At 39.2% G+C, this 26,642-nt stretch overlaps 1 protein-coding gene across 3 annotated transcripts in view; it reads left to right on the forward strand.

The window, feature by feature from the left end:
* Positions 1–26,642, forward strand: part of LOC124709135 (DENN domain-containing protein Crag) — a 333,511-nt gene that overhangs the window by 104,603 nt on the left and 202,266 nt on the right. For all 3 annotated transcript variants that reach the window (XM_047240798.1, XM_047240799.1, XM_047240801.1), the window contains exons 12-15: positions 11,532–11,677; positions 11,876–11,998; positions 17,031–17,233; positions 20,979–21,102. In XM_047240798.1, coding sequence (XP_047096754.1) covers positions 11,532–11,677; positions 11,876–11,998; positions 17,031–17,233; positions 20,979–21,102 — 596 coding nt within the window. The remainder of the gene's footprint in view (positions 1–11,531; positions 11,678–11,875; positions 11,999–17,030; positions 17,234–20,978; positions 21,103–26,642) is intronic.

The following is a 26,642-nucleotide window of genomic DNA, read 5'->3' on the forward strand; positions in this document are numbered from 1 at the left end:
AATTTGGGGAAGCTGTTGATAATATAGTTGGAAAAAGTTACAGAGAACAACCTGTTCAATATTCACCTTGATGATGCAGTTCACAGATTGAATTCTTGGATAAATACTGGAGCACAATTAAATGATTTGGTAAAACTAAAATCACTCCCATATGCTGATGATGTTACACAGATTTTTTTCAAGAGAAAATGATTTACAAAAATCCATTCGAGAACTGTGTATGTTAGAATGCCACTTCCAAGGTTTGGGCGGTCATTCCAGCCCCTTAATGACAAGGGCTGGCGTGTCACCCAGCCTGGATATTGCTATTTCGCACATTCAACTAGGTTAATAACAGGCTGCTACCCGCATACCACCTCAGTTTAGCACTATTTCAAAACATTTAGGAAGCATTCACACACTTTCACATGGGTAAGATTACATGCAGACTGTTGGGGTACACAAATTTGGTTCCCAGTTGGGATGAGGAGAGGAGTATAAAGGAGTGGCAACATAAAGGGCATCTGGTCATTCTCTCACATTAACAGTGCCAAATCTGATAATAGCTGTGCGGCCCCTAGTAGGTGTGGGATATAGACAACAGAAAGAAGAAGAAGAAGAAGAAGAAGATGAAGATGATGATGATGATGATGATGAGATGCACAGAATAGAACACGAAAAGATCTTTTAGTAAACCTAAGTCAATGGCATTTTGCAGAAAATATTCAATGTGAACTAAGGTGGTAGTAAATGAAAAAACAATTAAACAGGTAAAATATTTTAACCATCTTTGATGTAAAATATCACATAAATATACAGAAGTTATGCTGATTAAGTTGAACAGATTTGTAGTTAGTGAAATTTATAAAACAGTTGCACTGTCAACATTTTTATGTAGAAGTAAACCACGCATATGGAAGAAAAGACAAGAAAAACAAATGCAAGGATTATAAATTATATTTGTCAGAGTAGTGAAGGGATGTAAAAGAATAGATAAAATACAAAATGAAGATATTCTAAAAGAGTTGAAAATTTGGAACATAAAAGATAAATGGTATGAAAACAAAAAGAAATGGAATGAACATCTACAATCAGTGGGTCTACAGAAACAACTATGTCAGATAAAGAGCTTTAAAACAAAAAGGGATCCTGGCAGACTGAGAAAAAAACTGGAAACTGCAGAAGAAGAAGAAAATTTACAGATTGAGTTTCCATAATGTTTTTCTCTTACGACAATGTGTAGCTTCTTTTATTTCATTACATGTTCTTTCTAACTCTTCACCATCTGTGGAGAGCAAGTTGGCATAAAAATTTATACTGCTGTGGTAGGTGTTGGCATCCTGCCTATTTGGCTACATTAATGCGTTCACTATGCTGTTTGTAGTAGCTTATCTGCATTTGTAATTCCTTATTAATGGTTAGACTTATTCCTGCATTACGCCTATTTGGTTTTGTGTTTATAACCCTGTACTCACCTGGCCAGCTGTCCTGTTCCTCCTACCATCGAACTTCACTAATCCACACTATATCTAACTTCAGCCTAATCATTCCCCTTTTTAAATTTTGTAACCTACTTGCCCTATTAAGGGATCTAATATTCCATGCTCCAACCTGTAGATTGGAGGTCTGTTTTCCCTGGTGATGTCAGTCCCATCAAGAGATATGAATGTGTGACTATTTAACCTCCGGAATATTTTACCCAAGAGAATTCCATCAACATTTAACCATAGAGTAGGGTTGCATGCACTCAGGAAAAATAATGGCTGTAGTTCAGATAATTAAGGTATAGAAAAATTTAATCATGATTAGTGAGTGAAACTCAATTGTAGGAAGAGGATGAGATGGAAAAATAGTAGATGATACGGACAGGGGGAAAGGAATAAAAGAGAAAACCACCTGATAGAATTTTCCAAAGATCATAATCTAATCATTGTTAACATTTGGTTTAAGAATCATGAAAGACTTTTGTATGTCGGAAACAGACCTGGAGAATGTTTCAAATTTATTATATAATGGTAAGAGAGAAATTTCAGAACCAGTTTTTAAACTGTGAGACATTTCCAGGGGCAGATGTGGACTCTGGCCACAACTTATTAGTTAAAAACTGTAGGTTAAAACTGAAGACATTGCAAAAAGGTAGGAAATGATGGAGATGGGACCTGGATAAGTTGAAAGAATCAAACGTTGTTGCAAGTTTCAAAGGGGTCATTAGGCAACAATGTACTGAAACAGTGGAAAGGAATACAGAAGAATACGAATAGTAGCTTTGAGGGATGAAATAGGTAAAAAGACAGTGCCAAGTAGAATTCCTAGGATATCACAAGACATATTGAATTTAATTGATGAAAGAAGAAAATATAAAAATGTAGCAAATAAATCTGATGAAAGCAAACACAAACACCTAAAAGATAAGATCATCAGGAAGTGCAAAATGTTTAAACAGAAATGGCTGTAGGACAATCGTAAGGAAACATATATCATTAGGGGAGAGATAGATGCTGCTGGGAAAGATAGATGCTGCCTATAGGAAAACTTAAGATGCCTTTGGAGAAAAGAGAAACAGCTGTATGAGTATCAAAATCTCAGATGGAACGGCAGTACTAAACAAAGAAGGGATAGGTGGAAGGACTGTATAGAGGGTTTATACTAAGTAGATGAACTTGAAGGTAATAATATAGAAACTGAAGAGGACGTAGACAAAGATGAGATACTGCAAGAAGAATTTGACAGAGCATTGAAGGACCTAAGTTGAAACATGGTCTCTGGAGTAGACAACATTGCATCAGAAGCACTGATATCCTAGGGAGAGCCAGCCATGACTGGTCTGCAAGATATGTGTAACAGACAAAATACCCTCAGACTTCAAGAAGAATGTAATAATTCTAATTCCAAAGAAAGCAGGTGCTGACAGTTATGAATATTACCAGTCTGTTAGTTTAATAAGTCATGGTTGTAAAATACTGACTCTAATTATTTGCAGAAGAATGGAAAAACTGACATAAGCTGACCTTGGAGAAGATCATTTCCGATTCTGGGGAAATGTGGTTACACACAAGGCATACTGACCCCACAGCATACCAGGTGTAGAAGTATGAAACTGGAATTTCCCTAGAGATGATGTTAGTCTCTGTGTAGGGACCATGAGACCGCATCTGCAGCACCATCTGTTTCCTGTAATGGCTGACAACAAATGTCAACACACAGTAACCCAAGTTCCATACATCTATGTCTGTTTCAAACCTGTAAACACAACTACTTTTGTGCCTACAAACTACTATTTGCAGACAGCATTGGTTTTCCATTATCATTTGAAGAAAACTGCTGCAGAATTGCATCGAATGCTTGTCAAAGCATTCGGTGAACATGCTCTTGGGAAACACCGTGTTTCGAGTGGTTGAAAAAATTCAAAAGTGGTGATTTTGACATGAGAAACAATGAGTGCTGGAAACCACTGAAAAAGTTCTAAGACAATGAATTGCAGGCCTTATTGGATAAAGACAATACTCAAACTCAACAGAAACTCATGGAACAATTGAATGTGATGCAGAAAGCCGTTTCTCTTCAGTTGAAAGCTATGGGAAAGGTGCAGAAAGTGGGAAAATGGGTTCCACATGAACTGAATGAAAGACAGCAAGCAAATCAAAACACCACTTGTGAAATGCTGCTTGCCAGATACAAAGAAAAATTGTTTCTCCATTGAACAGTGACATTTGATGAAAAATGGGTATATTTTGAGGATCCTAAGTGTCCTAAATCATGGGTGAATCCAGGCAAACCATCGACATCCACTGTAAGACCAAATCACTTTGGGAAGAAGACAACTCTCTGTGTATGGTCAGATCAGAAGGATGTCATCTAGTATGCGCTGCTAAAACCTGGTGAAACCATTAGCACTGATCACTACCAACAGTAAATGATCCATTTAAATTGAGTGTTATGTGACAAATGACTGAAACATGAAAAAAGGCAACACAAAGTCATATTGCTTCATGATAATGCCCCATAACATACAGCAAACCAGGTCAGGGAAATGATCAAAGTGTTCAGTTGGGAAATACTAGGGCCTGCAGCTTATTCTCCAGACTTGGCTCCGTCCAATTATCATGTGTTTGCATCACCGGGATGCACTCTTGCTGAACAACGGTTCAATTCATATGAAAACGGCTCATTGACTGGTTTGCTTAAAAAAACTGTTTTCTGGCATGGCATTCATAGCCTGCCATAGAGGTGGAGAAATGTGTAAATAACAATGGAATTTATTTTAAATAAAATATTGTTTATCAGTTTCAGAATACAGACATAATTATTGCAGTCAAATTCCAGTTTCATACTTCTACTCCTGGCAGGTTTGAACATAGGTTAAGGAAAGAAAAACCTATGTTTACAGCTTTTGTAAATTTGGAGAAAATGCTTGACAGTGTTGAGTGGAATACACTTTTTGAAATTCTGAGGGTAGAAGTGGTAAAATATATAGAGCAAAAGAACATATATTACTAGGTTAGATAGAGCAGCAATCAGTCATAGAATTAAGCTGCTTTAATATGACATTTATAGTCACAACGCAGATAGTGTGCTGTGAAACTAACATATAATTTTACGACAGTAATAGTTGAACTGTGTAAGCATTCACTTGAGCACGAACAGCTGCTACAATTACGCACTGGTGTGTAATGTTGACATTAAAAGACAACGATGTGATGGACTTATAACTTTTGTAAATCACATTGTAATATATACTCTTGTATTTGTTTTAGCATTGATAATGACCTGACACAGGTCGAAATCTGATCTGCGTTGTGACTATAAATGTCATATTAAAGCAACTTAATTCTACGACTGATTGCTGCTGTATCTAACCCAATATAACCACAGTCGTTGCGTGCACCCACCCCATGGAGGGCAACCTGATCATATATTACTTGTACAGCATTTACATCTACATCTACATTTATACTCCGCAAGCCACCCAACGGTGTGTGGCGGAGGGCACTTTACGTGCCACTGTCATTACCTCCCTTTCCTGTTCCAGTTGCGTATGGTTTGCGGGAAGAACGACTGTCTGAAAGCCTCCGTGCGCACTCTAATCTCTCTAATTTTACATTCGTGATCTCCTCAGGAGGTATAAGTAGGGGGAAGCAATATATTCGATACCTCATCCAGAAACGCACCCTCTCAAAACCTGGCGAGCAAGCTACACCGCGATGCAGATCGCCTCTCTTCCAGAGTCTGCCACTTGAGTTTGTTAAACATCTCCGTAACGCTATCATGGTTACCAAAAACCCTGTGATCTGATTCAGAAGATCTGACATTTTTATTGCTGAACTGTGAAAGTGGTGAAAAATACATGAGCTTAGCACTATAGTTCAAAGAACATTTTATTATGCTAGCACCAGAGGCATTTACTGAAAATTATGTAGTCTTCAGTGAATACCCTCCAATTACATTATGCCATATCTCTCTATTTACAGAGAGTTGAGGGGCATGAAAGAGGAACAGAGATTAAGAAGTGAGTGAGGCAGGGTTGTAGCGTATCTGCAATGTTATTCAATCTGTACATTGAGTAAGCAGTAAAGAAAATCAAAGAAAAATTTGGAGAATGAATTAAAGTTCAGGCAGAAGAAATACAAGCTTGGAGGTTTGCCAATGACGTTGTAATTCTGTCAGAGACAGCAAAGAACTTGGAAGAACTGTTGAATGGAATGGAGAGTATCTTGAAAGAAGGATATAAGAGGAATCTAAGCAAATGCAAAACAAGGGTAGAGGAATGTAGTCAAATTAAATCAGGCAATGCTAAGGGGATTACATAAGGAAACAAGACACTCAGAGAATTATACGAGTTTTGCTGTTTGGGCAACAAAATAACTGATGATGACCGAAGTAGAGAGGATATAAAATGTAGACTGGCAAAGGCAAGAAAGGCATTTCTGAATAAGAGAAATTAGTTAATATCAAATATAGATTTAAGTGTTAGGAAGTCTTTTCTGAACGTATTTGTAGCCATGTATGGAAGTGAAACATTGATGATAAATCGTTTAGACAAGAAGAGATTAGACCTTTTGAAATGTGGTGCTACAGAAGAATTCTAGAGATAGATGGGTAGATCACGTAACTAATGAGGAGGTACTGAATAGAACTGGGGAGCAAAGAAATTTGTAGCACAACTGATGAGAAGAAAGAATCGCCTGATAGGACACATTCTGTGACATTGAAGGATCACCAATTTAGTATTTGAGGGAAGTTTGGAGGGGGAGGGGGTCCTTGAAGGAAACAAGGAAACGAATAAAGTAAGCAGATTAGAAGGATGTAGGTTGCAGTAGTTATTCGGAGATGAAGAGGCATGCATAGGATAGAGTGGCATGGAGAATCCCATTAAACCAGTCTTTGGACTGAAGTCCCCAACAACACTGTGTGCCATGAGTCATTCCCCATCCCTGTAGGTTCTCATTTTTGAAGGGGTCTGTTGAACACATTTAATGAATGAATCATGCAAGTAATAAAATCTCATTGCATAGTAATCTGATTCAGAAGATCTGACATTTTTATTGCTGAACTGTGAAAGTGGTGAAAAATACATGAGCTTAGCACTGTAGTTCAAAGAACATTTTATTATGCTAGCACCAGAGGCATTTACTGAAAATTATGTAGTCTTCAGTGAATACCCTCCAATTACATTATGCAATATCTCTACAAATCTGGTAACGTAACAGTAAGCAAAATTACACTTTAAGTGAGCAAAATGTAGGATGTTAAGCATCAGCAGCAGACTTAAATCAGTCTTATTGCAAAATCACAGCAGTTGTATTTAGTAATAAATTTCACTGCAGTGTGAGTTAATTTTAAAATGTCCTGAAGCACCGCGGCAAACCCAAAAAGGAGTTTAATAAATTTAGCTCCCCTTATACTTATCACTGCTAATTAGGAACAATACCAGTAAACAACAAATGACCACAGTGCAGTATGGTAATGGTAATTGTAATTGCAGCAGTCAGTCTTATTTAAAAAGACAGTAAAACTAGTTTAAAAATACAGGTTGAGTCTTAACAAAGAAGACAACAGCAACCAGTCACTTTCTACAGTGCTGTTTATCTAAATAGTGCCATTATTGGTTTCAAACTGACAGGTTCATCTTCAGACAACTGGTTCATGTTGTGATACATTTTACCCTTAGCTTTGGCATTCTGTTTTCCCAAATGATGAAATTTCTTTGGAGTGGTGGTGCCCTACAAATGAAACAAGATAGACAGTGTCTTATAAGTGTAATTTGGCCTCACAATGATTTTAAATGATCTAAACAGATTATTAAAGTAAAGATGTTTTTGGTAACTTAGTTGAAAAATCCACGCTGTTATATTCCAGTGCTGACTGCTTGTGATCATGCAACAGTGATGGCTGTATGATGCACTTTTTTTCACGTATGTGAATACACATAATCTTACACATCAAGAAGTTTCACCACATGGAAGTGTATATACAAAGATGGTGATAATGCAACAATAACAATGCCAAAGACTTCCACTCTCACAGATATTTTGATATATACATATATGTGACAGTAGGAATTTACAAATTACTGTTGTTCAGTTCCTTACTCTTTATATTAACAAAGAACTTATTAAAATTAAGATAAACAAATGAGCAGCCAGTTTGTTATAAAGTGTTACTGCAGTGATATTATGTAAATATTGTGGTATACATTGAAAGCAAAGTAAGGAATAGGTGTACATAAATAAATATTACAACTGTGGACATGTTATGTAACTATTGTGGCATACATCGGCAGCAAAGTATATGGTTTGGATTGGATATACATAAATAAATATTAAATTGGTTTTTGACAAAGTAGCACAGTTGAAAAATGTAATTAAATAGTTATATTTCGGCCATGTCATCACACTGTGGCTCTTGTTGCAGACTACAAGATATTGCATAATTAATCACAAGTGAGTCAATGACACAACAGGGAATAACATTGCCCAGTTTTACAACTGTTATTGTAAGTATATAGACTGGTTGATAATCCATGATGTGGGGATCTTATCCAAATTCCAGATGCACTTAAAACATTCTGCTCTGTTGCTGACAGACCACTCAGCTGATTTCATCTGTATAAAGTCCTCCCATCTTCTAATCCAGTGACTTTGGGCTCTTGGATTACCCCAAGTGCAAGTTATTTGGGAATTAAGCAGTATCGTAATAATCTTGAAAATTAATATGAAATTGTTGAAGTGTTATATACTTTTATTGCCTCCATTTATAAAAGTCGATCATATGTCCTTGAGTTATCAAGCAGCAGAATTACAGAACATATGGTACAGTAACGTATCTATATGTTACATTATGTCACAATTTCCTGTACATTAAGATTAATTCCCTCAGTTAATGGTAATGTTGCTATTGCAATAATATCTGTTCAACATTATGCATTTTGTATGGTCTTTTATTCAAAAATTGTAATACTGTCCTTTGTGACATAACCTACTTCATCGAACACTCGTTGCAGATTGTCTGCTCACCTCAAGTAGAAGTATGCCAGCACACCAACATATTATGGAACAAAAAGTAAAGAGGAACCATTACTTTAAACTGCACAAATTATTGTTCAGGCTGTAGGACATTATCTCAGAGTACCCCGTAAGCTTCCATAATAGATCTAGTCCTGCTTCTATTCTGGATCACTTACTAGTAAACATGTTACTTATCTTTTTTTGCAGGCAATGCTTATGTGTTAGTGGAAAATTGAGATGCACGAAAGTTTCCTGAATCAGTTCTCAGTATTCACAACAGCTCAGAAAAATGGTTTCAGTTAAATTCGTTGGATGTGAACACATCTAAAACGCACATGATACAATTCAGAACCATATAATCAAAATGCAAGCAGTACTAATAAATATTGGTTTCTTATCAGTTTATTGCAGGCAATGCTTATGTGTTAGTTGAAAACTGAGATGTAGAAAAAAATTCCCGAATCAGTGCTTAGTATTCACAACAGCTCACAAAAATGTGTTTTAGTTAAATTCGTTCGATGTGAACACATCTAAAACACACATGGTACAATTCAGAACCAAATAATCAAATACTATTCACAACAATGAAGACATAGAAGAAATTCATAGGACTGAATTTAGACAGACAGACAACAGTACCCAACAAACAAATAAAGCAACTTTGCATTTTTCATGCAAGTAAGATCAACTGCAACTAACATGGTCACACAAAAAGGCACATATAGAAGGTACTTAAAAATCTATTTTTAAATGTAGTATTATTTTTTGGGGAGATTATGCTAACATAATATGAGTACTAAACATACCAAAAAAAGTCATTCAGAATATGTGCACTGTGGATAACAAAGAACTATATCATCCATTATTTAAAACCCCACAACTATTAACTCTCCAATCACTATATAACTATGAAATTATCATCTTTTTTTACACCAGATATGAATTGATTGAGGAAAATCATTTTGTTCATATACATGTCAACAGAAATGAAAAAAAAAAAAAAAAACTTTATGCTTTGTATCCATCTTAATCTGTATGCCCAGGCTCCTCAAATGAATGTGTGTAGCTTATTAGAAGGGACCACGCTAATGCAAATGAAGTTAGTTCCACTGAAAATAAAGCTGTATGAAGCACCACTACAGAAATAGATGGCTTCATGTAGGGTGGACTGATAATAATATATATCATTTACTTATATATAAATACCATTTTACTCATATATTATTCTTTATTAGTTTAAAAATTATTGTAACTATGATGTAAATTTCTGACGTATCTCCCATATACAAAGCACACAATGCAGATTTACATCTTGAGAAGCACAAATTGTAATTCACATATTAGTTTGATAAAAACAAATTGTTTTGTGTACTCATATTATTTATTTGTTTTGCAAAATACACACTAATTAAACAGTTTAAAAAACTTGAACAGTAATTTAACATTAAGAAGTTTCATCAGCTAGCCCCCCCCCCCCCCCCCCCTGTCATGATTGCTTCACAGAGTAGTAGTTATTAATATGAGATGAATCTTCAGTGGAAGTAAGTAGTGCTTCTCCTGTTTTAGAAGTTCGTTTAGCGGCCTTTCTAATGCTGCCCAGGCAGCTACACGCTGCTTGTGCCATCTCTCATATTACTGTGTATGAGGTCTGTCCAATAAATTCCAGAACATTTGTAATTTCACAGCAATGGCGTGTTGGAGCGAAGTGCAGTTGGCATCCCTGGACATGCCTGTATTTAATGTTTAACTGCAGGAAGTTTCATTGTTGTATGTCTGTTTATTGTTCAGTGCTGTATTGTGTAGAGAGCTGTGTCTCACAGTTAGCGAATTTTGAGATGACAGAGTTAGAGGAGCAACACGTCTGCATTAAATTTTGCATGAAACTTGAGAAAACCTTTACAGAGATACACCAAATGGTGCAGGAAGCCTACTGTGATGAATGGTTAAGCTGTAATCAGTCTTACATATGGTTTACACGGTTTCAAAATGGCCGAACAGAAGTTAAAGATGACCCTCATTCAAGGTCCCCTTAAAATCTATCATCAATGCTCATGTCAGGAATCTCAATGAAATTGTGCCTGCCAATCGAAGACTGACTGTCAGAGAGGTTGCAGGAAAATATAGCATTCCAGTTGGATCATGTCATGGATCCAGAGACAGCACCTTGGAATGCATTGTGTTGCCATCAAGTTCGTCCTACGGCTCATGAGCCAAGACCAGAAAGGCATTGCAATCTATGGTGATGAGACATGAGTCTATGTTTATGATGTTGAGGCCAAGGCTCTATCTTCACAGTAGGTTGGGAAAGTTTCTCCAAGACCAAAAAAAAATCGCATCACGTCACATCAAATGCCAATGCCAAGCTGATAATTTTCTTTGACTTTGAAGGATTAGCTCATCAAGAATTCATGCCACAGGGACAAACTGTTAATGGATAGTACTATTGGGACGTGTTACGAAGCCTGCAAGAAAATGTGAGAAGGAAATGGCATGAAATGTGGTGGGACAGTTCATGGCTCTTGTATCATAATAACACACCCGCACATTCTTCCCCATTGTGCCTGAGTGTTGCACAAAAATGAAGTCACTGTGCCGCCTCATCTCCGAACCCTCCAGGCCTGGCCTCTATGAACTTTTTTTTTTTTTTTTTTTTCAAAGTTGAAAACCCCCATTGAAAGGATGACAATTTGCAACGATAGATCAGATAAAAGAATATTTGCTGATGGCACTTCACGCAAACCAGCAAGTGGCATACCAAGACTGCTTCCAGAAGAAGAAATGGTGTTGGGAGTGGTGTATCAGTTGTGGAGGAGTGTATTTCAAAGGAGACCATGCACAATGAGTGAAGTATAAGCACAGAAAAATTTTGTGGACATGGTTCCAGAATTTTTTGAACAGGCCTCTACAGTAAATAAATCCAGCAAGATACTTAATCAAATATACAATTTTTGTGGTGGGCAGGCAAATTTTCATAAAGTTAAATTGTATACATATTTCAGAAATTTTATTATCTTGTTTTTATCTGAAATAATTGTTTTCTTTTTAAAGGCTTCCTTCGCTCCAGAGATAAGAATAATCATAAATTTTTCACCTATGTGATGAAAACCCAGATGTTCATACGGTTTATAGAAGAGCGCTCATTCGTTTCGGATATGGATGCAAGTTGGGCATTTTTTGATGAATGTACAGAGAAGGTGACTTTTGTTCTTGTATTACTATTAATGGTGTATTTGCTTGTTCACATATGTTTTCATTCCGCATGACCATGATTTTTGTCTATCAGCGTATTTTCTAAGTGCATCCCTGTAGTTTCTCATTGATTATGGGATCCACAGAGCATGCTGAAATAATGAATGTACCATCTGTTTCATGTCTGTTTTTGGTTGTGTTAGGTTGATGATGATGGTGAGTGTCGCCTCTTAGAAATGGATGAGTCTCAACATAGTGAACGCACTGTGTTCATTCCACCACCAGAGCCAACTGGATTATCACCAGGAGTGACATATTCATATGAGGTCTGTGTTATTTTGATATTTATTAACTCTGTATATGTTCTGTGTCCTTATTTAATGTGCCATAGATTTAAAAAAAGAAAGAGAGAGAGAGAGAGAGAGAGAGAGAGAGAGAGAGAGAATATGTCTCACTTATGAGCAGAAATAAGTGTTTTTAGCCAAAGCTTAGCAGCAACAATCTGGAAGAGACTGAGAATTTTACGGATATATATTGAGATCAATATCATTTTATAGCATACCTGATGCTCATCATATTAATGTTGAAGACCACGATCGCTATACGCATTGCCAAGTAATATTGTAATATATTATTTCCCCTTTCAAAGATATATTATGTGTATAAAATCATTGTATACTGGTTGTGTGTGTGACATTGTATTGATAATATAGAATACTCAAGGTAAAAGAAAGGTATTTTAATAACATGATTCTTTTAAATCACGCTAAAGGACTCTTCAATATATTGTATTTATTATTTCAGGCGTGTTGTACATTCCCTGAGAGGGCATTCTTCATTTAGTTTTCTTTGTAAATACTAAAAATGGTAAGAAAGTAATACCTTCCATTTAATTAATTTACAATGAATTTTGGTTAAACCATGGTGAGAACACTGTTTTAGAATGCGTTACACCTAAAAATAATCAGTAATTCTCTACAATCCATGATGCACTAGGACAGGTATTAATTCTGGACAATATTTTGTGGTGTCACCGCCAGACACCACACTTGCTAGGTGGTAACCTTTAAATCGGCCGCAGTCCGTTAGTATACGTCGGACCCGCGTGTCGCCACTATCAGTGATTGCAGACTGAGTGCCGCCACACAGCAGGTCTAGTCTAAAGAGACTCCCTAGCACTCGCCCCAGTTGTACAGCCAACTTTGCTAGCTATGGTTCACTGTCTACATATGCTCCCATTTGCAGAGACGACAGTTTAGCATAGCCTTCAGCTACGTCATTTGCTACTACCTAGCAAGGCACCATATTCAGTTACTATAATTACTATCTTCAAGAATGTATTCTGAACAGATAATATTGTGAATCATGTACCGTCAAGAGCGACGTTCATCATTAATGGATTAAAGTTAAGTATCAAACTAATTACGTCCGCTTTCTGAATTTTCATTCCTTGTCATGTTCCAGACCTCATGTCAGTATAGTTCTTCCCTCCTCACACCAGCCTGCGTGAGCTAAAACGCGTGCATATCGGCCTCCGATCGTAACACGGTGTTGGCTCTTCTGCTAACATAAAATATTTAATATAAAATCTAGTGGGGATTTCAGTAAGTTTTGATACCTTGTTCAGTTTGAGTAGTTATTGTTTTCCATTACTAGGGGTGTTTATTTCAGTGTCAACCATTATAAGATTTTGTGCTGGTTGGACAGTGCCATGGTAGTAGGATCCTCGTGAATGAATGCATATTTAAACGTAGAATTTTGGTTTGTGTCTAGTGTCTTCTGTTTCAAAAACAAACTGATCTACAAGAGACTATATGAAAAGTTTTGATACTATAATTCACTTTTCACAGGACCATAGCTTTGTAGGGTTTTCCAATAGATAATTAGCCAAGATAAATCTGCAGGTGATCTTCATAGCCCATCTAGAGTAAACCTTCCTAGCCACCCAAGATTCCAAACCCCTTGTCTGGCTCAAGTTCATCAATGAGATCGTCATGATCTGATCCCGTGATAAAGGCATTCTATCCTCATACCTCCACATCACCAACACCTTCTCTTGCATCCCTTTCACATGGTCCTTGCAGCCCAGTGTTCCATCTTCTTGATTGTTTCGAAAACCACCTCTCTTGGTGTCTCCATAAAAACCTTTGTATCAAGCTCACTAATCGACAAAAGTACCACAATTTTGATAGCTGCCACACCATCCTCAATAAAGAGGCTTACCCATACAGTCTTGTTACCAATGGATGATGCATCTGCAGTGATTAATAATCCCTTGTCCTGAATGCCGAAGTATTATCAAAAAATTGGTTAGGGAAGGTTAAACAGGAAGGACAGAGCACTGAGACCCTGGGTGAGAGTGATTACCTGTTATTGGGATGAGGGGGGCGACAGGCAACAGACACTTCATTGACACTCCTGACCCTCCAAATCTAGTCCGCAAATAGATCTCCCATGCCATATCCAACACACCAGTATTCCCCTTACCAACTCCATGAACCATTTGCATAGAAGCGCCTCAACCCCCCCCCCCCCCCGCCCAAACTCCTCAATTACCAAATATCACTTTGGGCTGGAACAACTTAACCATGTCCCTCAACGTTGCTTTCACTATTTATCACACCTGTAAATGAGGAACATCACACCCATAATCCTTACTACACACCCAAACCGGGATTCTGCTGCCAATGTACAAAGTATCCTGGTCCAGCCTTATGCCACACATACTGCTACCTCCTTGCCACATGCATCATGCTTCTATTTAAGTCCCAGTTGCAACATCTGTCCAATGTATCTGCTCGGGATATCCTATTTCAATCCCATCAAAAGCATATCTTAGCCTATCAGAGGCAGTGCCAGCTGTGAAACCATTCTCGTCATATACCAGCTTTGGTGTAACTTCTGCACAGCCTTTATACGGGCATTTGTCCTCCCAAATGAATTACCACCACCAAACTGCAGCCAAGAGCAGAATTCATTACCCATTTGCAAAACACTCCACTGACTACAACATGTCCGATTGAAATAGCTGCTTCACAACATGTGGCATAGGGATCTTCCTCGGACCCCCCCCCCCCCCCCCGTAAACGTAACTTATTCGACTGTCAGTATTCATTTTATTGAAGGTAAGGACAGTTACCCCATCAAAGGTTTTGAAAAGTTTTTCTACAGTTCTAATTTAGTTTGTTACCTCTTTTACTGTACTCGGGTTGCTTCGTTCTTCATTGGAACATTGAACTGCACATCAGGGTAAAAGATGCTTCTGTCTCCTCAAATAGTTACATGCTTTAAAAGAAATTGCTCTTAACACAAGTATCTAAATACATTAGCAGAAAGTAAAATTCAATTTACAATAATTTTCTTTATTGCCAGTTACGCATCAAATTAGGTGGCAGTTTAATTGATAATGATTGCAAAGATGAGTTTTGCTATTTGGGCATCAAAATAACTGTTGATGGCCAAAGTAGAGAAGATATAAAATGAAGACTGGCAATGGCAAGAAGACATTTCTGAATAAGAGAAATTAGTTAAGATTGAATATAGATTTAAGTGTTAGGAAGTCTGTTTCTGAAGATATTTGTCTGGAATGTAGCCATGTATGGCAGTGAAACATGGATGAAAACAGTTTAGACAAGAAGAGAATAGAAACTTTTGAAATGTGTTGCTACTGAAGATGGATAGATCACATAACTAATCAGAAGGTACTGAAAATAATTTTGCAGAAAAGAAATGTGTGTCCAAGCTGACTAGAAGAAGGAATTGGTTGATAGGACACATTCTGAGACATAAGGCATCACCAATTTAGTGCTGGAATGAAGAGAGTGTGTGTGTGTGTGTGTGTGTGTGTGTGTGTGTGTGTGTGTGTGTGTGTGGAGTGGGGTGCACAGGACAGAATAGCATGGAGCCACAGCAAACCAGTTTTTAGACTGAAGACCACAACAACAATGACAACAATTGACAAAATAAAAGTGAAGATAGCTGGGCTCTAAATATTGACTTTAACAGCAGTTCAGCATGACTCACTGAAGATGTGGCACACATTACATGGCTTTGCCTTCAAATGAAGTGTCGGTCTGCTGTAAAAGAAATTGCTGTTAAAGACTGGATTACTGTGTGAGATTTTTCACTCTGCAGCAGTGTGTGAGCTGATATGAAACTTCCTGGCAGATTAAAACTGTGCGCGGACTGAGACTCAGACTGGGACCTTGAAGGCAAAGGTCCCAGTTCGAGTCTTGGTCCAGCACACAGTTTTAATGTGGATTACTGTGATTATTAAAGGAGGTATTACATATCCAACACCTCAGTGGCTGACTATATTCTTAGAGTTCAAGCATATTTTCACCACTTTTCACAAGTAACATATTTGGAAGTACAAAAAGGTGATGAAAATACTGATACATTCTCAGTTTGACAAAATTAACAGAAAAGGTCATTTTCTTGTATGTGGGGGCAAGAAATTTTATTTGGATAAGGCATTTAGACAGGAGAGCTGACAGAAAGGGTGGCTGTTAAGAGGAATGCAGCAAGAAGAAACGTTCTGTGGACCGTCTCTCTTTTAGTATTACAGATTAAACACCTTGCACTACTATCGTTTAAATGTCCCCTCCCCATCCCATGCCTTCTCACAGAATGTCTGATTTGAAATTTTACTGTTGTGAAAATGGTATTTATGTTGTTGTTGACAGTTATTTTACTAGGTAAGTGTACACAACCCTATGGGGTGGTAAAACTATTTCTGCAACATTCTGCTAATTTGAGCAGTGTCATTTTATTTTTAATCATCTTACTATTTAGCACTTCCAGCTTGACTGATTCGAACAGTAGTTGTTTTAAAATGTACCAGAGCTAGAAAATGCAACAGTTTACAATTGGTGCAAGAAATAACCCAGAAACAACATCAAGTTTAGTGCACACTGCAATACAGAACTGGAGTCCCCAGTGCTGCTGTCTCCTCAGTGACATCTGGGCCACTGACCAATGTTTGCTGCTAACTGTGGGTGGCCTGCCTGTTAAATTCCTACCTGCCTTGGTCTCTCTCTCATAGCCACCAGTCACTCTTCCCTCCAACTGTCTCTTCTCCTCTTCTACCCCTCCGATCTCCCGTAGTCCACTCCAACAGTTAAAACTACTCACTCTAGTCGAGCTGCATTGCAAGTTCATAGTTCTCAACCAAAATGGCGTAGCCATGCAGATGTGTGTGTTTGTCTTCTGTGCTTAATTAGCTCTGAAGGTATACATAACCCAGAAGCGTAGCAAAGTTTTCAATCTTGTTTATGTACCTAACTGTTGTACTTTTATACAATTCACATAGCTTTGTGGTTCATTTTCCAAACATCATTAATTTTCTGTTGTCAACAGGGCTTTAATTTGAATCCTTTACTCTTCAAACAAAAGGATGTTAAAGGTTTTCTAAATGCAGCACATCGTCTAAGTGGAGGTGCTCCAGGAAGTCCAATGGCTCGGAGAACAAAGCATGAAATTAAGTTGTCACAAAAATTAGCAAGAAAATATTCTTCTTCTCCTGAGCACTGGGCTAAGTACCTTCTGGGAACATGCTTCAGGTATGTTTAATCTTGTTATCATTTAAAGGTGCCTGTCAGTGATACTGGTATGATGGACTGATACTAGCTTTACATTTAGAAAGTAATGTGCTGGCATTCTTGATCAGGTACATCAAGCTCAGAGAGACTTCTTTTGCAGCAGATTAGTTAGAAATGTAAAAGTAATAAAATGTATATTAACAGTTGTAAATAAGCAATTATTTTTAACTAGTCAGTTAATCATTAGACACTGTGCAACTGAATTAAAGGGTCACTTTTTCAAGAACTTGTAATTGTCTCTCATTCCAATGCACAGGAGTTAGGAAACTTGTTTGACACACCTTAGCTTTGGTTTGCCTACCTCCATGTTCTAGAGCAACTGGGAGACTAAATTTGTATCAAAGTTTCTGAAAGGTATATTTTTAAAGTGTTCAACAAAGATAAGGCAGTGGCACCGAGGCTGTGAGGCTGTTGCCGAACGAGGGGGAGGTGGGGAGGTCTTAGATGGACCCAATGCCATTTTATTCATGGGTGTGATAATGTAACGCATGCACATGCGTGCGCCTGCCCCCCCCCCCCCCCCCCCCCACACACACACACACACACACAACCACAGGGGGGCATGAAACAAAAGTGCTGAAAAAGCATGAAACCCCTTCACTGCTTTGGATCATATTCAAATTTCATTAAATGGTTTTGAACAGTGCCTAGTGTTTATGCCTTGTATGCCAGAGCAAAAACTGCACTCTCACAACATCCCAAAGGAGTCAGATAATGTTCAATGTGGTCACAACTCCGCAATGTCCTTAGAGTAGGACTGAAAGCTCAGTATGGCAGCAGTGTTGAACAGTGCCCTGTTGCTAACCGTACTGCAAGTATCTGGGAGTCAACACCCCTAGGGAAGCAGTGGTCTAATTGGCATGCTTTATGTCACCCCCTGAGGCATTTCTGTATCAATTTTGAGCTTCTGTGTGTCTGAAATGTTCCCCTTGACCACCCATGAGAAAACTGCGCAATTTCAGTGCTTTGTGTCGCTGTTGTGACCCCCATCACAGAAGCAGCAAAATAATGGGTGAAATGTGTGTAACTGGGACTGTTATGACCTTCCTGTCATGTGACATGTCCATGGTGGCATTGGGTAGAATTGTGATGAAATTTGGTTCCAGTGTAACATCATTAACCCACCGTAAAGGTCACACAAACTTCCAAGCTGTGGGCTTCTTTTTTTTTTTTTTTTTTTTTTTTTTTTTTTTTTGCATGTGTTGATGCCTTGCTGTTTGAAGCATCACTGAACCTGTAACCTAAGCTTCGGCTCGTTCACGTTGTGTGGAATTTTCAGTATTCTTCCTTCATAAAAACTATTAATACTAGAGAAAAAAGAACTGAACCTTTATTGTAGGAAATTTAGTGTAGTTTAATTTTGTTCTGTGGCAAATTTTCGCTAGAGGGTGTGGTTTTAGAATTATTCATGAAAAATGTATAAAAGTGATATTAATTGTGTTCTGTTGTAGGGACCATTTGAAATAGATCATATGTCCACATGAAGTTTTTTGTTCAGAATCAAACAATGGAAAATCCAGGATGGAATGATAGTATTATGAAAGGGATAGGTTTCAGCTCACCATATAGCAGACTTAACATCTGTACTCTGTTCAGAATCACTAATAAGCCCCTCAAAGCATGTATCTTTCCTCCTGACTCACCCTATATGTACATACGGTATCTTTCACAGTTCTCTAACAAAGGTACCTTAAGATATGCATTATGGATGGAATCATACTTAGAAATTTTCAAAAAAGTTTCGTAAGTCCCCTTAAATTTGACTAGGTAGATCAGTTAAAAGACTGGAGGAAGGTGAGGGCATAAGGACCATGTCAAGTTAATCACTGTTATAATCAGCATTATGTTTTTAATATATGTGCGAAGTTTTTTCTCTGTTATCATGATATAGCTGATGAAAAAAGTATGTGTATTGGAAAAGGAATACTAATTCAAAATCCTAAAAAATGATATATGTTTTGAATGTACAACCATTTTCTGTTTGGTGAAAAGCTCTCGGGTTTCCAGCCAGTGTCAGTGTTAAAGTATTGCAACATTTCAATGAGTGTCATCCTTGTCATCTTCTGGCAAAGTGTCAAGATATGCGGATGCCGTGATTATACAGGCCAAGTGTCCCCACCCCCTCCCCCCCCCCCTCCCCCCCCCCCCCCAAGCTGTGGGTGGTTGTGTGTTGTGTGTTCTCTGGACCCCAGGCGAGAAGGGGTTGAGGTTGCAGTGATGGCGCTAGTAGGTTCTCCATTTGCATCTCTGTGTGGGCATTCTGGTTGTGTCTTGCAGTTGTATGGTACTGGTTGCACCCTTATCATATTGCAACTAATGCCAGATGCCAAGTTGCACTAAGTTGATATCCTTCATCTCTGTTGACAAAATGTCATGAACTGTATTTCAATGGATTACTTTATGATGCTTTATCAATAGCTGGTTGCGCAGCAGAGCACCTTGGTGTTCTGGAAGTCAAGGTGTGGTCTTCCTTGAAGATATGCTCTGCCATCAGTGATTTTTCTGTCTGTCCCAGGGGCACATGCCCGATTTGCTCGTTGCAACATTTCGAAATACAGTGTTGTGTTTTCCCGATGTACTGTTGGCCACATCACAGATGATGATATACATTCCTGTTACATTCATTTTTAATAAGTTTTTCACAGAGCCTAGATGCTCTTTCATCTTCATTGGTTATCAGAAGACAGTTTGCATGTTGGATTTTTTGAATAGTCTTGCAACTTCTTGAGAGTAGTCCCAGGTGCAGAAGGCAAGCATACCTCTTGTCTTGTTCTTCTTCTTCTTACCAGTTTCCAGCATCTTGTCTCTTCTTGAAAACCCTATTAATTTGCACTTCTTTGTACCCATTTTTGCAGAATACTTCCTTCAGGTGCTGTAGTTCGTTGTGAAGGTTTTCTTTATCACAGGTGATGTGCACTCTAAAAACCATCTTCCAACCACTACTGAAGACGAAAGAGTGGCTGGCCTTTGCAAAAGACCCATTAAAAGTGAATGTAGCAAGAGTATAACCATCACTTGGCAAACACAATGCTGTATTTCAAAAGGCTATGAAGAGCACATCAGGCTTGTGCACCTGGGGCAGACAGAAAACTCAGCAGTATCCGAGCATATCCTCAAGGAAGACCACACCTTGACTTCCAGAATACCAAGGTGCTTTGCCGAACAGTTGCCTCTCGGGACAATGTCACAAAGGAAGCCATTGAAATATGGGTTCACAGCAATCTTGTCAGCAGAGATGAAGAACACCAACTAAGTGTGCATGGAATCCAGCCTTAGCAGCAATAAGACAAGAATGTGACAAACCCATTCAACTTGTGAGACACATCCAGAATGCTCGCAGAGAAATGTGAGTAGAGGGCCCACTGCCCCTACCACTGCAGCCTCACAGCCCTACACACCTGTCAACCAGACAATACATGTCCACCTGTAGCCAGGTGGAGGGGACCACTCTATTGGTGTAAGTATACAGTATCTGCTTATCTCAACGGCTTCTGCATATCTCACTTTATCTCACACTTCACCAGAAGATTATGAGTATGACATTCATTGAAATGTCATGGTATTTTAACACTGCCTCCCTGGTGGGTACCCGAGAGCTTTGGCCAACAGTATATGCCAAGAGAGCCTACATTCTCAGATTTCTGTTTATTTTTATTGTGAATGTGTATCCCTATTGCTTGGCCTTACAGTTTCATTCTGTCCACAGTATCTGGTTCATACACCTACCAAGCTATGTTATGATGTACCGAAGCAAAGCAGCTACTTGTCTACGTACTGCTTATGAGGTCTTAGTAAAAATACAGAAAATGAAGTTGCAGCCTATGGATGAGGTATGTTACAACTTTTTGCAATTGCTAGGCAACTATTTCATATTCTTCAGAGTCTTTGTCAACAATAAAAAATTGTAAATGTATTTTCATAGTTTTCGGGACTGTTGGTTCGTTACTCAGAGAAGATAAATTGTTAGAAGGGGGTGAGGAGGGGGGAACTAAGACCCCAGAATGAGAAGAACCTGTCTATTGCGTATTCCAACCAGATGGATACTTCTCATTCTCTGGTCTCTTACACCCACCATTGTGACCTTCCAAATATTTTCTTTCTGTGGATGACAGTAATGGTTTCATAAGCTCAGAACTGGAATTTCACCTTATATACAGGGTATATTAGAAGCAAAATAAAAAGTATACCAATCAAATGTTGTTTAGCTATCAGGGTGATACCAGTCAGCATTATTGCCTTTTCTAGTAACTACATTCATTATGAAGATACGAACAGCACTACATCTTTCTTGAAATAGCTCTCTATATTTTTTATTCAATATACCACTGTCTGTCTCCTCAATGCCAGTTCAAAAATATATCATAGTGTACCATCCACAAAAACATGACTATATTAAAAACAGAACACAAAATTCACCTGCACTTCCTGTATTAGAAAACAGTTCAAGTGCTCAGGGTAAAAAACACCACAACAAGGTAATAAAACATCTGTTTGGAAGGTGGGTTCTTGTCAGGATAGTTTTCTCTGTAGAGTTCTTCTTCCTTAGTAACATTACAGCTACCTTCAACCACAATGTTGTAACCATTCAGTTCTTAATTGAGGGCTATCTTAGCTGTACACCATATATCATTCAAATAACAACGTGTATCTGTATTGTAAATAAAACATTGCAGTTACTGTTCTGTTAACTTACATGCTCCATAGATGAATAGCATTTCTACCTATTTTCCATTGGTGTATGTTGCACTAGCACAAACATTTAACTTAGGATGGTTGACTGAAATACGGGTGTGCACTTTCCTTGTATTTCCATTTGTTTACTGTCAACTGCAACAAGTGTATGGGTTACTTTGCCCGGTTACCTGCACTGTGAACTAGTACAGGAGAGTCAGTAAGTTTTGTGACACATCTTGAATAGATTTTGATGGAGGAAGTGTATTACTGAATAAAACATATATGGTGCTATTTAAAAAAGACTCATTGCTGTTTATCTCTTCATAACAAAGAAATTTGCAATGAAGGTAATCTTGCTGATTAATTTTACCCTGGTAGCTAAACATCATTTGTTTCAAACATTTTGTATTTTGCTTCTGTACAAAAAGTTTTTGGGTGGGGATGGTCAGATGTTTTATAACTGTTTCACAGGCAACATGTGCTTGTCAAGATGGAGAAAGAGTGTATCATAGAATAGTAAGATGGATGGGAAGAGAAGAGACAATAAAATTGATTACCATAAGTTAAGCCTAACCACCTATCTTAAAAGAGTCATTGCACCCAAACCTTTATATATATATATATATATATATATATATATATATATATATATATATATATATATATATATATATATATATATGATGTCTGTATATGTGTGGATGGATATGTGTGTGTGTGCGAGTGTATACCCGTCCTTTTTTCCCCCTAAGGTAAGTCTTTCCGCTCCCGGGATTGGAATGACTCCTTACCCTCTCCCTTAAAACCCACATCCTTTCGTCTTTCCCTCTCCTTCCCTCTTTCCTGATGAGGCAACAGTTTGTTGCGAAAGCTTGAATTTTGTGTGTATGTTTGTGTTTGTTTGTGTGTCTGTCGACCTGCCAGCACTTTCATTTGGTAAGTCACATCATCTTTGTTTTTAGATATATTTTTCCTACGTGGAATGTTTCCCTCTATTATATAAAAACAAAGATGAGGTGACTTACCGAACAAAAGTGCTGGCAGGTCGATAGACACACAAACAAACACAAACATACACACAAAATTCAAGCTTTCGCAACAAACTGTTGCCTCATCAGGAAAGAGGGAAGGAGAGGGGAAGACGAAAGGAAGTGGGTTTTAAGGGAGAGGGTAAGGAGTCATTCCAATCCCGGGAGCGGAAAGACTTACCTTAGGGGGAAAAAAGGACAGGTATACACCCGCACACACGCACATATCCATCCACACATACAGACACAAGCAGACATATTTAAATATTTAAATATGTCTGCTTGTGTCTGTATGTGTGGATGGATATGTGCATGTGTGCGAGTGTATACCTGTCCTTTTTTTCCCCCTAAGGTAAGTCTTTCCGCTCCCGGGATTGGAATGACTCCTTACCCTCTCCCTTAAAACCCACTTCCTTTCGTCTTCCCCTCTCCTTCCCTCTTTCCTGATGAGGCAACAGTTTGTTGCGAAAGCTTGAATTTTGTGTGTATGTTTGTGTTTGTTTGTGTGTCTGTCGACCTGCCAGCACTTTCATTTGGTAAGTCACATCATCTTTGTTTTTAGATATATTTTTCCTACGTGGAATGTTTCCCTCTATTATATAAAAACAAAGATGAGGTGCCTTTCCGAACAAAAGCGCTGGCAGGTCGATAGACACACAAAATTCAAGCTTTCGCAACAAACTGTTGCCTCATCAGGAAAGAGGGAAGGAGAGGGGAAGACGAAAGAAAGTGGGTTTTAAGGGAGAGGGTAAGGAGTCATTCCAACCCTGGGAGCGGAAAGACTTACCTTAGGGGGAAAAAAGGACGAGTATACACTCGCGCACACACACACACACACACACACACACACACACACACACACACACACACATCCATCCACACATATACAGACACAAGCAGACATATTTAAAGATGGATGGATATGTGTGTGTGTGCGAGTGTATACCCGTCCCTTTTTTCCCCCTAAGGTAAGTCTTTCCGCTCCCGGGATTGGAATGACTCCTTACCCCTGCCTTAAAACCCACTTCCTTTCGTCTTTCCCTCTCCTTCACTCTTTCCTGATGAGGCAACAGTTTGTTGCGAAAGCTTGAATTTTGTGTGTATGTATGTGTCTGTTTGTGTTTCTATCGATCTGCCAGCGCTTTCGTATGGTAAGTCACATCATCTTTGTTTTTAAATATATTTTTCCCGCGTGGAATGTTTCCCTCTAGTATATATATATATATATATATATATATATATATATATATATATATATATATATATATATATATATATATATATATATATATATATATATATATATATATATATAGAGGGAAACATTCCACATGGGAAAAATATATCTAAAAACAAAGGTGATGTGACTTACCAAATGAAAGCGCTGGCACGTCGATAGACACACAAACATACACACAAAATTCAAGCTTTCGCAACAAACTGTTGCCTCATCAGGAAAGAGGGAAGGAGAGGGAAAGACAAAAGGATGTGGGTTTTAAGGGAGAGGGTAAGGAGTCATTCCAATCCCGGGAGCGGAAAGACTTACCTTAGGGGGAAAAAAGGACGGGTATACACGCGCGCGCGCACACACTCACACACACACACACACACACACACACACACACACACACACACACACACATATCCATCCCCACATATACAGACACAAGCAGACATATTTAAAGACAAAGAGTTTGGGCAGAGATGTCAGTCGAGGCGGAAGTGCAGAGGCAAAGATGATGTTGAATGACAGGTGAGGTGTGAGTGGCGGCAACTTGAAATTAGCGGAGATTGAGGCCTGGTGGGTAACGGGAAGAGAGGATATATTGAAGAGCAAGTTCCCATCTCCGGAGTTTGGATAGGTTGGTGTTGGTGGGAAGTATCCAGATAACCCGGACGGTGTAACACTGTGCCAAGATGTGCTGGCCGTGCACGAAGGCATGTTTACCCACAGGGTGATCCTCATTACCAACAAACACTGTCTGCCTGTGTCCATTCATGCGAATGGACAGTTTGTTGCTGGTCATTCCCACATAGAATGCATCACAGTGTAGGCAGGTCAGTTGGTAAATCACGTGGGTGCTTTCACACGTGGCTCTGCCTTTGATCGTGTACACCTTCCGGGTTACAGGACAGGACTGGAGTAGGTGGTGGTAGGAGGGTGCATGGGACAGGTTTTACACCGGGGGGCGGTTACAAGGATAGGAGCCAGAGGGTAGGGAAGGTGGTTTGGGGATTTCATAGGGATGAACTAACAGGTTACGAAGGTTAGGTGGACGGTGGAAAGACACTCTTGGTGGAGTGGGGAGGATTTCATGAAGGATGGATCTCATTTCAGGGCAGGATTTGAGGAAGTCGTATCCCTGCTGGAGAGCCACATTCAGAGTCTGGTCCAGTCCCGGAAAGTATCCTGTCACAAGTGGGGCACTTTTGTGGTTCTTCTGTGGGGCATTCTGGGTTGGAGGGGATGAGGAAGTGGCTCTGGTTATTTGCTTCTGTACCAGGTCGGGAGGGTAGTTGCGAGATGCGAAAGCTGTTGTCAAGTTGTTGGTGTAATGATTCAGGGATTCCGGACTGGAGCAGATTCGTTTGCCACGAAGACCTAGGCTGTAGGGAAGGGACCGTTTGATGTGGAATGGGTGGCAGCTGTCATAATGGAGGTACTGTTGCTTGTTGGTGGGTTTGATGTGGACGGACGTGTGAAGTTGGCCGTTGGACAGGTGGAGGTCAACGTCAAGGAAAGTGGCATGGGATTTGGAGTAGGACCAGGTGAATCTGATGGAACCAAAGGAGTTGAGGTTGGAGAGGAAATTCTGGAGTTCTTCTTCACTGTGAGTCCAGATCATGAAGATGTCATCAATAAATCTGTACCAAACTTTGGGTTGGTAGACTTGGGTAACCAAGAAGGCTTCCTCTAAGCGACCCATGAATAGGTTGGCGTACGAGGGGGCCATCCTGGTACCCATGGCTGTTCCCTTTAATTGTTGGTATGTCTGGCCTTAAAAAGTGAAGAAGTTGTGGGTCAGGATGAAGCTGGCTAAGGTAATGAGGAAAGAGGTTTTAGGTAGGGTGGCTGGTGATCGGCGTGAAAGGAAATGCTCCATCACAGCGAGGCCCTGGACGTGCGGAATATTTGTGTATAAGGACGTGGCATCAATGGTTACAAGGATGGTTTCCGGGGGTAACAGATTGGGTAAGGATTCCAGGTGTTCAAGGAAGTGGTTGGAGTCTTTGATGAAGGATGGGAGGCTGCATGTAATGGGTTGAAGGTGTTGGTCTATGTAGGCAGAGATACGTTCTGTGGGGGCTTGGTAACCAGCTACAATGGGGCGGCCGGGATGATTGGGTTTGTGGAGTTTAGGAAGAAGGTAGAAGGTAGGGGTGCGGGGTGTCGGTGGGGTCAGGAGGTTGATGGAGTCAGGTGAAAGGTTTTGCAGGGGGCCTAAGGTTCTGAGGATTCCTTGAAGCTCCGCCTGGACATCGGGAATGGGGTTACCTTGGCAAACTTTGTATGTGGTGTTGTCTGAAAGCTGACACAGTCCCTCAGCCACACACTCCCGACGATGAAGTACCACGGTCGTGGAACCCTTGTCCGCCGGAAGAATGACGATGGATCGGTCAGCCTTCAGATCACGGATAGCCTGGGCTTCAGCAGTGGTGATGTTGGG

Source organism: Schistocerca piceifrons, chromosome 7, assembly GCF_021461385.2.
Source record: "Schistocerca piceifrons isolate TAMUIC-IGC-003096 chromosome 7, iqSchPice1.1, whole genome shotgun sequence".
Lineage (NCBI taxonomy): Eukaryota > Metazoa > Arthropoda > Insecta > Orthoptera > Acrididae > Schistocerca > Schistocerca piceifrons.